This window comes from Rhincodon typus, chromosome 12, assembly GCF_021869965.1.
Source record: "Rhincodon typus isolate 14 chromosome 12, sRhiTyp1.1, whole genome shotgun sequence".
NCBI lineage: Eukaryota > Metazoa > Chordata > Chondrichthyes > Orectolobiformes > Rhincodontidae > Rhincodon > Rhincodon typus.
Genome location: NC_063343.1, coordinates 38,668,823 through 38,681,457, shown reverse-complemented (window position 1 = coordinate 38,681,457; position 12,635 = coordinate 38,668,823). Strand labels below are relative to the sequence as shown.

Genomic DNA, 12,635 nt, shown 5'->3' with positions numbered 1-12,635 from the left:
CCCCCCCCCCATTTCTGAAGAAGGGTCTAGGCCTGAAACGTCAGCTTTCCTGCTCCTCTGATGCTGCTTGGCCTGCTGTGTTCATCCAGCTCTACACCTTGTTATCTCATTGGAATTAATGGTACAGATTTAGTTGAGGCTTGGGGTTTCCCCACGACCTGACAATTATATCTGCTGCTTCACTGATCTTGAACATTTGATGCTTATCCAAGTAACTTAAAAAAATTGCAGGAGTGTTACTTGTGAATTCTTCCATGATCATAATTTCCCTTACATTTTCCATTTTCCCCTCTAGCTTGAGTGATCTAAACCACTGATCCTGCAGCATTTCTTATTCCCTTACAAATTTCCCAAATGTCTGATTCGGTTTTTTCTTATAAGTCCTAAATTTCAATTGATAAACTTCAAGCACGAATTCATAAGCTTTGAGTATTACCTCTTTGACAGTTTCATACACTGCAGATTGTTTTTCTGACAAGGTCATTGTTATACCTGTCAAAACATTGTAGTCACTTCATCTGTTTAGCTGCCTTCTCAGTTAAGGTAAAATATCTTCTGACTTCATCCTCATTAAATTTAGGCACTAAGTGTAGAATTTTGTTTAATCAAATCCCTCATTGGAATGAGAATCATCTGAATTACTGCCCCTTCCTCCCTTTTTCATTCTAAGCTTTTCTTTTGCTATCTCATGTTCTGTAATTTCCTTTTCTTTTTGGAGTTCAAATTTTCTTTATTCCATTTCTCCTACTTTTCTCTGTCCTCTCTTTCCATTATACTCCATTTTCCTTTCTCTTCACTTCCAAGTTTTTAAATTTCTCTTTTTCTAAGTGCAGTTTTGTTTTTCATTCCTTACTGTATTTTAGCTAATTTCAGCTATGGGATCCCAATTCTAAATATTGCACTTGAAGTTTCTCATACATATGAGATCTTGCTTTTATTTCTGCTGTCAATGTGCCTGCTAAAAATCTCAGTTTAGCTTTAGTCAAAAATCTTAAATAATTCTTTGACAAGTCTTCCACTTCCAGAAAATGCTTAGCAACTTGAAAAACCATCTTTAAATTCTGTGCAATAAACTTGACCACAACACAGCTGCTGTATACCCAGAACCACTCTGTAGCTATGACTTTAACATGAAAGACACAGATCCCTCTTAAATCCAGTGAATGTAAAAATCCTATCAAGAGTCCCTGCTTGTTATGATCCCAGCTGATGTTAGAACTTGCTCTGATAGATTATATTTTGATTTGTTTTGGTTGTAACACGGAGGTCTCTCATGGAAACATAAGTTCTGAGGAAGGGTCACCGGACCTGAAACATTAACTCTGATCTTTCTTCACAGATGCTGCCGGACCTGCTGAGCTTTTCCAGCAACTTCTGTTTTTGTTTCTGATTTACAGTATCTGCAGTTTTTTCGTTTTTTAAAAAAAGATCTCTCTTACCCTCTAAACTGGAATTTGGATCATAACACTATCAATGTGCATAAAATCCTATTAATTTAAAAACAATTTCTTAGAGAAATTATAATGGCTACAGTTAATTGTTAATTTCAAACACACAGAAAAACCCATTGGTTACCAACTCAAAAACCAAAATACTAAATTTACAATAAATATTAAAGCATATAAATATGTTCCATAGTTTATGTCAAACTCTTATGTACAAACATTACATTCCTTAGGCATATAAGTGTTTGGGCCGATAGTAAGCTATAAGGTTATAGTCATCGTGCTTGCTTTCAGTAGAGTGTCATACTTCAAGTGATCTGAGAAAAGATGAAATATGAGATCTTTATATCTCAGGACACATATATGATACATTGAGGATATATCATGCACATGTCTCTGAAAGACATATGGACATGCTGACAGCGAGACATAACACAACAAGCCTCATAGAAGGAGGTGTCTTTGTGGATTATTTTTCAAAATGATTTTCTATCTTGAGCAAATTGTTCCCACTCAGTCATTTTTATTGAAAGGGATGTTTCAAAATCAGTTAAGGAAGTCTCTACATCTTGTCTGCTAGCAAACACAAATAGTTTCCAAATTGTTACTGTGCCATAAAAGATCTTCTGTGGGATCTATTCATCAGACAGTCACATTACCCGACTTGACCAATGGACTCAGACCTTACTTATCAAAGAATTTATGCTTGGAATGTCATACTTTTTAAGAACTGTTATGATCTTGGCTTGCTGCTTGATCTTCATCTGATGCCCTGGCAACCGTTATCTCTGATACAGTCCTCAGATGGCCTGCTGGCCAGCAGACCTGTTTCAGATGGGAGATCACTTGTAATATGCAAATCAGGGTCCGAGGAAGTGCATAGGATCTTGACTGCAATTTCAATGTCTAATTAGCAGACCATGTGCTGCAGATCCTCCACCCAACAGTACCAAGCTGTGCACTGTTTAATCAGGAGTTTTTAAAGGGAATGCTGCAGGCTGCTCCCAAGAATATCTGGGAAAAATATTCTTTCAAAGTAATAACAGAAAATGCTTGAAATATTCTATAGATCTGGCAGCAAGTAGAGAGAGAAAGAGTTAACATTTCAGGTCAATGATCTTTTATTAGAACAGTTATTGACCTGAAAAACTAAGTTGGTTTCATTCTTCACAAATGCTGCCTGATCTGTTGGATGTTTTCAGTCTTTTCAAATTTTCAGCGATCACAGTAATTTTGTATTTTTTATTAGTGAGGCTTGAAGTGGATCCTCTTATGCTCCCAAAAAAATTCTACCTTCATGACTGCTTTCTCTCATTCTGGCTCCAACTAGCAGCTGGTTGACAAAGCGAGTCAGCTGATGACTCACTCTTCGGCGATTGCTACGTGCAACATGATGCTGATGTGACATACTCATGTCACTGATGGCATGTAAAATGCTTAGGCCTAATGCAAGAAAGAACAGCTGCAACATGCATCCTCGCTACACATCACTTGCCCTCTCTATACCTTAAGCTAAAATCCATCCTAGTTATTTTTTGTGTCCTCCATTTAGAATGCTTCTCTGCAGATCCTGAAACCTCTAACGAATATTCGTTTCACTGTTGTACACCATCATGACATTTAACTTAGAGGCTTGGCTACAACAAAACCAATACACATATCCTTTTTGAAATAACCAGTAATAGTTTATTACTTTTTTCACCTACGAAACAGCCATTTTCACAAATGGGATTGTCTGGTTTTCTTCTTAACTTGGAGGCAAATTACATTGCTTTCCTCCCCATTTGATTAAAATGGATAAATGTTTAAGGTTCATTAGAATAATATACAACTCAAAATAAAACGAGTCAGACCATATATAAAATCAATTTATGAGTTGACAAGGTTACATCTCAGGTAACGTGCAATAGCAGTGTAGCTATCAGCGTAATCCAGTTCCACAGCTGACACTTAATTAGTTATCTTTAAGTCGAGACTTCTGGTCTAAATTCAGGAATAATATTTCATTCCATACACCTCCATCCTCATCAGATATGCAAGGCTTAATATATTAACAGTGGAGTTTCTTTACAATGTGTTGAAGCACAAAATACATCATTATCTACATACTTCTTGCTTGTTGGTTAGTAATCACTGCAAAAAAAGCACAACATAATTATTTAGTTATAAACGTAAATTTCAGCAAACTGGCATGTGTAATTGTATGGATTGTCACCCAAAATTTTTTAAAGTAGAAATTTGAATTGAAAAATAGTTGATTCTATGTGATATTACTATCAAAACCAGAAAGATACTTGTCTTGTGAAGCTGAGCAATGAGATCCCAAGTGTAATTCCTAGATGTGGTGGCATAAAGAATCTCAGCCAGTTCAGAGTTGGGGCAAATGCAGTCCCTCAGTATTCATGAGGTAGGCAGGTTAACATTGGCAGAGGCTCTGCTCATTTACCCATTCCATTATAATTAAACTTCATTCATTTAATAAATTGGGAAAGGATTGAATAAGTATTGAATGATCATTCCCTTGTAGATCATTTAATAACATATGGATTTGTGGTGTTTCCAGCAGAAAAGTGCTTAAAACATTAATTCAATTTCAGTTTCAGTGAGAGCTCATATTTAGTTCACCAGAAGATATAATGGAATATTTTTAGGTCAATTGCAGAATGAGTGCCAGCTCAAACAATAAATATTTTGTTGATTGCAGAATGTTTTTTAAAGATCTTAAGTTTTATTCTTTTCTGAAATGGACCATTTGGAAGATCTTAAACAATAAATTATGACAATACATTCACTAACAATGTGTTTATGATGATGTCTATCTCCCAAAGATGTTTAAAAATAATTAAAAATATAACTGAAGTTGTTTCCTAACACTAAATGAGATCCTGTGCAAAGGGAATCAAGACCAGGTATGGACTTCAAGTAAAACAGCATTAGAAGGTGGGGAAGAATTAGGCTCAAGGATATATGTAATTCAAACCCAACTTGAAAATCATGCCGTATGTTCTTATTTCTACATAATACTTTGTATTATTTTCTTCTGGTTACTGAGAATTTATAGCGCACAAAATCATAATTTGGTCAATGCTAACATTTATTGTCCACGTAAGTTTTCCCAGCGACATCATTTCACCCTATCAACTTACCTTTATATTCCATGCTACCTTGTATACTCTACTTTCACCTTGCTAGTTACTTGCATCAACTATTTCATACAGTACTGCGTTTTAAATTCTCATCACTCTGATTAAATGGCAAAGAGTCATAGAAGTTTACAGCATGGAAACAGGCCCTTCAGCCCAACTTGCCCATGCCACACAGTTTTCGCAATTAATTTAGTCCCATTTCCCTGCGTTTGGTTCATATCGCTCCATATACCTATCCCAAGCATGTACCTGTCCAAATGTTTCTTAAATGTCAAAATTGTATTCACCTCCACTATTACCCCTGGTCGCCCTCTGCATGAAAACGTTTGTAACTGTCCCCTTTCACTTTAAACCTATGCCCTCTAGTTTAAGACTCCCCTACCATGAGGAAAGCTGTTGACTTATCTATGCCTCTCATGATCTTATAGACCTGTATAAGGTCATCCCTCAGTCTCCTACTCTCTAGGGAAAAAAGTCCCAGCCTATCCAGCCTCTCTTTATCACTGAAATTTTCTGGTCCATGTCGCATCCTAGTAAATCTTCTCTGCACTCCTTCTATTTAATAATATCACTTCTACAGTAGGGTGACCAGAACCACATGCAGTACCCCATGCTTTTGTCTACTGATCAGAGGAAGGTATAATTGCAGAATGAGTTGTTCACAAAGGCATTCTTCATTATAAATGTGTAAGCAGTCTATTTTTTAATAGATAAAGTTCTCAGTATACAGATGTGACTTTTGAACGCATAGATCTTTGATAGATGAGGTATTTTACCAGTGAATTCTACAAGCAAGAATTGCTTCAGGTCAGGTTCCTCTGCACAACTGGACTTTGCATTGGAAGCCCCATTAATGACAACACAACAGGGCCAGCTTCGTGGGCATTCACAAACCATAGATATTCATGTATTCTTTATTTAGGAAGACAGGATTGCCAGTAAATATTCTACTGATATCCTCCATCTTCTAGCAGAATGCTGAATTTCTACAATGCACCATAAAAACTACCAAAACACACCAATTATGGCAACTTTAAAAAAAATTAGAAAAGCAGAATGTTGGAGAAAATCAGTACTTCTAGCAGCAACTGTGGAGATAGAAACAGACTTAACACATGAGTTTGAAAGGCTTTTTATTTTTGATTTCCAACCACTTGTAATTTGCCTTTACTAATCTCATAGTCATTGTGTTGCAAACATACTGCTACAAATCCTGACCTTTGCACTAAAGTAATAACTCCATTCTGGCCAGAAGGGGTAGGAAAGCAAATGAGATAAAGAGAAAATAAAGTGCAACATTGATTAATCCAGTAACTATAGCCTCCTCCATACACATTAAATGCTAAAATCTATCATCGGTTGTACTTCTTTGAACACTCACTTTCTATTGTTACATTTTGTGTCAACTATTCCATCATAAATTCTGTTCACATTTATAATGGTAGCTGTCTACAGTAGTTGTGCTGTAATTATAACATCCTACTAGTAGTGGTGTTATAAGGCCTCAGTTTTGCATTTACCCAATCTCTCAGCTTATGCTGCAGAGTAACCTCTATGCTCCAAGCAATTATGCTCATCAGCTAATATAAAAAATGTCTTATTTTAAACATCTTATGTCTGATACGCTTCCTACCAACATTTTCTCTACTATACATTCCTGTTCACAGCTACAATGGAAACTGATTACATAAATGTTCAACTCCAAATATTGCAGTTTCTCCAGTGAAGATAATATATTCAGCACTGGCAGGAGGATGTAATTTCTATGTAGTAACATTGAAACAGGAATGGATCATTAAGCCCATTGAGTATATTTTCAGCCATTCAATTAGATCATGGCTGATGTGTATCAAGTTTACACGCTAAGTATTGGTTTAGGAAATTATAGTGGAAATGTAACAATAATTACAGAATATATTACTTTAAATTGGGAACTATATTAAATCTGTAATTTAGTTCTTCTTCTAACCCAGCTTCACTTGAAGACAACATTTGATCTTCACTCCCATAATAACTGTGTAAACCTACTTTCATGTGGGCATTATTTAATATATCTTATTTACATCTATAGATACAGTCTCAGCATTGCCAATCACACAATTTATTTGTTGAATTAACTTGGCTTAAGTTAGCTTTTTGCTCAGTCTCCTCTTGCATTACTTGAACAAATTCTGAACATTTGTTTATTATGCCAGTGGATTCATTTCAAGAAATTAAGATCACATAACATTAAAATTGACTGTTCCCAGATGAATTAGGGAAGCATAAGTAAATTACCTTGTGCCAACATCCTGGAATTGGCAGGCCATCTGGGCCCTATAATGGACATAGACAAAAGAACTTAATAAATGAATGATATTATTTCATCCTGATTAACTCAAGACATTTTTTGGGGGCTGGGGGAAATCACAGAACAGCCATGCTATACAGTGAGGATTGTCTCACAGACAGGATACACAAAAGCTGGACAAATCTCAGCAGGTCCACTAGGATCTGAGGAGGGACTGATAAATTTACCTTTCAAATTAGAAAAACGAAGGTCCATGCCTGAAAACATTAGCTTGACTGCTTTCTGCACAGGTACAGCCTGGTTGGCTGACTTTCTAAAATCTTTTGTGTTTATTTCAAATTTTCAGCATTTGCTCCATTTTGCCTTTTGCTTATTGTGATTCTGATTTTGTTTAGTGGGAACATTAATAGAACATTTATTATGAAAAAAAAGTTTCTAACATTAGTGTGCCAACCCATTGGCTTCCACATCCAGAAGCTGCTACCATGCATAGACCTAGGAGGTCCACTGGATGGAAAAATAAAATCAGGGAATGCTCAAGTGGATTATAAATGCCAGTATAGACTAGTTGTGCTGAATGTCCCACTTCTATGCTGTGTATTATCTGTTAACACAAGTATAAAGTATCTTATCTCAATTTGTTTCCTTTATTTCATACTCTAAGTTGAACATTATGGATATTCTACACAAGTAGAAAACTTTTAAAACTTTAAAAAACAAAATGTGCCCTTTCCCTGAGGAAAATCACTGGACATATTTCAAATTAAATAAAACAGAAATCACATACCACTGGACAAGGTTGATCTAATCCAGGGGGACCTTGTTCTCCCTTTTGTCCCTTGCTTCCTTTTTTACCTGGATAACTTCTCTCTCCCTGTGGAGATAACGACAAGGTAAATGTTTCAATCAAATCTTATGTGAATGCAGTATCAGCCAATGGTTATGTGTGTAAAAGATACACATTTCTTTTACTACTTTCATTAAAAGTGCACAATGAAATTCAGTTATCAGTGCAGGACATTACATAATGCAGGAATAAATTCACAAATTAATCAGGCTTTTAACCAAGGCTTACTTTTGCAGTTGTCTGCAGCACATTAATTCGTTTTTAAAAGGCTGAAGTTGATGGTTCTTCAAATATAGAAGGTGCACTTCCGGCTTAACATGTAGTTACAGTGCTAGACAAGAACAGGAGTGTCAGACACTCTGGAAAGTCCACCTACATCTGCTTTGGAACAGTTAAATTGCTTAGCAACATCCAAATCAGAACTAATCAAAATAAACATCTTGGCCTGCTGTGTTCATCCAGCTCTACACCGTGTTATCTCAAACATCTGGTTACATGGTCACCTGGTTCTAATGGAGATGGATACCAGCATGACCATTTCAGTCAGTGCAGAATCTGTCTTTAACAAAATTCACTCAGTACAACAACCCTTAAGTTTATGCAAGACCTCAGCTAGACTGAGAACCTATACCAGGGAACCTTTATAGATTAAGGATGCAAATTTTGCTTCTGGTCTCTTATGAAAAGCAACCATTTCAGTTACCACTGTTTGTTGTAAAAGGCTCGAGCCCAAACTTGATGGGGCAAAATTAGTTGAGAACGATTCACTTAGGTTGACTTGTCGTTTTTCAATCAGAAAATAGTTGCCTGACTGAAGTCCTAATTAAATACCTGAATGTTCTTCAGGAAGGTCTAGGGACTATCAGTGGAGCCGAGGCCACCTTACATGGTGACTAGGAAGCAATTCCATGTTTCTGCAAGGCCTGCCCAGTGCCATTTGTAGAATTAGAGGCAGAAAGCAGAAAGTGAATGAATCATCAAACTACTCCAGTTTGCAGAATGAGCAGCACTGGTTGGACTGATTATGAACCCCTACGTGGGGTTTTGCCTTTGTGGGGATTTTAAGCAAATGGTAAACCACTTTTCGCAGCTGCACAAATACCCAATCCTTTGCATAGAGGATTTATATGCAAAGCTGGCAGGGGACTGTCCTTCACGAATCTGGACATGAGCCATGTGTACTTGCAATTGTGGTTAGATGAGGATTCCCACAAGCATGCTACAATTAATATCCGTAAGGGTTTGTATCAATATAAGAGACTGCCATTTGTGGTATTGTCAGCCTGTGCCATTTTCCAGTGGATGATGGAGAACATTTTACAAGGTCTACCCCAGGTTGCCATTTATCTAGGTGACATGTGAACAACAGGGAAGATCAATAAGGAGCACTTAGAGAACTTGACATAAACGTTTGTCCAAAGTGGGTCTAAGCCTTAGAAGGGAAAACTTTGTGTTCCAGGTACCCCAAGTGACCTGCTTGGGCTACAGAGTCGACAAGACCGGGTTACACCCATTGGAAGATAAATTGAGGGCAATCAAAGGTGCCTTGTCTATATCGGAGCTTAGGTCTTTCCTTGGCTGGTGAACTTTTATGGAAAATTCATAAATAACCTAGCCTCCATCCTGGCACCTTTGCATCAATCTTACAAAAGAGTCAACCTTGGAAATGGTCGTGTAGCTAAGTGACAGCTTTCAGGGAACTGAAGAAATAGCTATCATCATCTATGGTGTTGGTATGTTATGATCCCAAACGAGATCTGGTATTGACATAATGCCTCACCGTATGGCATCGGGTTACTATTAGCTCAAAGGTGGCCCAATGGAGAGGAGTGCCCAACAGTGTACACATCGAGGACTTTGGCTAATGCAGAGCGTAAATACATTCAGACAGAGAAAGAAATTTGGCGGTCATATTTAGAGTCAGGAAGTTCCACCAATACCTTACGGACATCAATTTGAAATAATAATAGACCACAAAACCCTGCTAGGTCTACTTAAAGAGGACAAGTCAATGCTGCCCATAGCTTCAGGCGGTGGGCTCTAACACTAATTGCGTATAATTACAATTTGGAACACTGTCCGGGAGGCCAAGGAGCAAATGCAGATGCACTGAGCTGCCTCCTGCTGGCAGATACACCACCAGTGATACCACCATGGGAAGAATCCATATTGGTTTTAAATTTTCTGGACACATTGTCAGCTGTGACTGGAAGAATGAGACTTTGGACACAGAAGGACCTGGTCCTGGCAAAACTGAAACAGCTGGTAGTGATAGAGGATCACGGTAGAGGATGGCATATTATTATGGAGGAGCAAGAGTGATTGTCCCAAGCAAACATTGCACTCGAAACTAACTGAACTCCACCAGGGTCATCCAGGAATTTTTAAACTGAAAATGTTTGCGAGAAGTTATGTCTGGTGGCCAGGATTGGATGCATACATAACCACATTGGTGGGGCAGTGTCCAGAGTGCCAACAAAATTACTGCCAGCAGCTCCCCCATATTTGTGAGAATGGCCGGGTAAACCCTGGACTCAGCCGACTATGCAGGTCCTTTCATGGGTTCAATGTTCTTAGTCATTGTGGATGCCCACTCAAAGTGGCTGGACATGCATAGAGTCAGACACGGGGACAATGATAGAAAAGCCGTGCGCATCTTTTAAAATACACGGACTCCCAGAGGTGTTGGTCACAGATAATAGGCCATCATAATAGGCCATTCCCTTACTAGCAGGGAATTTGAGTATTTCCTAAAGTCGAATGGTATTCAACTACAAGGACAGCTCCATACCATCCATCATCCAATGGTCTGGCAGAAACAGCAGTCCAAACTTTGAAGGCAGGCTTAAAGAAACAGCCTACAGCTTCAGTAGATACCAACTGTCCCGATTCCTATTTGATTATAGGATCATCCCTTGTGCAACTACAGGGATAACTCCAGAAAAGTTGCTAATGGGGAGAAGACTCCGCACCAGGTTAAATCTGATCTTCCCGAACCTGGAAGGGACTTGGTGGAGGGGGAATGAGAGAAGAAAGGTGAAACGGCATCAGGAACACCAGTACTACGCACAAGACTCCACTGAGCAAGAGAGACAGTTTAGTTCATGGGACAAAGTTTGGTATAGAAACCACAGGAATGGCCCTGTATGGGAAGAAGCATGGTTGACATATAAAGTTTAGGTAGGTGTGACGGTCTTGAACAAGCACATGGACCATAAGAAAGCTGCAAACTTGCAAATGGTGCCGGAGCAAAACTTGCTCGGCTCCTCAATAGCCTTTCTAACAGTTCCGCAACACGTGGGTTCTCCCTATCCATCAAGTGTTGAAGATACCTTAGAATCTGGGATGGACATGGCGGATGTTGCTGTCTCAATGCCTTTGCTGCCTGAAGATGAGAATGAATTTCTTACAAGATGCTCCAGGTTGAAGAGGCGAGCTACTGTGCATTACTTGCCACCCATATCAGAGACAGAGTTGGAGGGAACTGAACCACCCAGGAGGAGCTACAAAAAAAAACAGCCTATGTTCTCGCACTCAGTGGTGGAGGAATTTAGTGATTATAACAAGGTCAGCCAGGTGGACTTCATAGAATGAGTTCCTTGATTGGGGCTGTTAATCCGATCCAATCAGGGAGCCCTGGCTGACAGATATAAACAAGAGTGTCAGACATCCTGTTCACTCTGAGAGCTGGGCTCTTAGGGAGCTGGATTATTGTCAAGGACTCTCCACATGTAAATAAAAGAGTGACTTGCTAATGGGATTCTGGCCTCTATGGAGATATTTCACCAAGGACCAAATATCATAAGACTTGGATAATATCCAGATTTGGGCTGATATGTGGCACGTGACATACGTGCCACACAATTGTGAGGCAATGCCCTTTGCCCTTGACATTCAATGTTTAATACCATTGCTGAGACTCCATGGTCAATGTCCTGGGAGGTTACCACTGACCAGAAACTGAACTAGATGTAATTACGGTGACTACAAAAGCAGAGGCTAGGAATCCTGCAGCAAATAATTCACCTCCTGATTCCCCAAACCCTTCCACCATCTACAAGGCACTGGTCAGGAATGTGATGGAATATTCCCCACTTGCCTGGATGAGTGCAGCTCCAACAACACTCAAGAACATAGAACATAGAACATAGAACAGTACAGCACAGTACAGGCCCTTCGGCCCACAATGTTGTGCTGAACTTTTACCCTACACCTAAGGTCTATCTAACCTCCACCGCTACCTTATACTATCATCAAGAAGCTTAACACCATTCAGGACAAAACAACCCGCTTGAATAACACAATACTTGGCAGCAGTATTGTACACTAGCTACAAGATGGTCTGGAAAAATTCACCAAGGTTCCTTAGATAGCATTTTCCAAACCCAATGCCACTACCATCTAGAAGGACAAGGCAGCAGATATATGGAAACATGGCAAGCTTCCCTCTAAATCACTTACCATCCTGACTTGGAAATGTATTACTATTCCTTCAGTGTCAGTGTGTCAAAACCCGTAGAATGAATGCATTGTGGGTCCATCTATACTAACTGGACTGCAGAATTCAAGAAGGCTGCTTAACCATATCAAGGGCAACTTGGGATGGGTAATAAATGTCCAACCAGTGACGTCTACATTACATGAATGAATTAAAGAAAGTTAGCAATCACTTTGGCCTTTTTCTGTCACGTTACAGTCATAAATAAAAATAGTGCAATTAGTGAAAGTGATTTTATTCTTGAATTTGCTTTTTAATTAATAGCTGCATATGTCTCTTACCTTATCTCCTTTGTCACCTCTGTCTCCCTTCAGCCCCCTCAGTCCTGGAAAACCCTGAAAAGAATAATGATTCTGAATGTATGGAGATAATAACTGCAGCACAACTCTCAGAAATGGCAAATAATTCT

General features: G+C 38.7%; 1 protein-coding gene across 5 annotated transcripts in view; it reads right to left on the bottom strand.

The window, feature by feature from the left end:
* Positions 1-3,145: 3,145 nt before the first annotated feature.
* Positions 3,146-12,635, bottom strand: part of LOC109925807 (collagen alpha-1(XXIII) chain-like) — a 170,124-nt gene continuing 160,634 nt past the window's right edge. For all 5 annotated transcript variants that reach the window (XM_048603849.1, XM_048603854.1, XM_048603853.1 and 2 more), the window contains 4 exons: positions 12,508-12,561; positions 7,669-7,755; positions 6,869-6,907; positions 3,146-3,578 (listed from right to left, as the gene is read on the bottom strand). In XM_048603849.1, the coding sequence (XP_048459806.1) occupies positions 3,576-3,578; positions 6,869-6,907; positions 7,669-7,755; positions 12,508-12,561 (183 nt within the window). In that variant the 3' untranslated portion in view covers positions 3,146-3,575. The remainder of the gene's footprint in view (positions 3,579-6,868; positions 6,908-7,668; positions 7,756-12,507; positions 12,562-12,635) is intronic.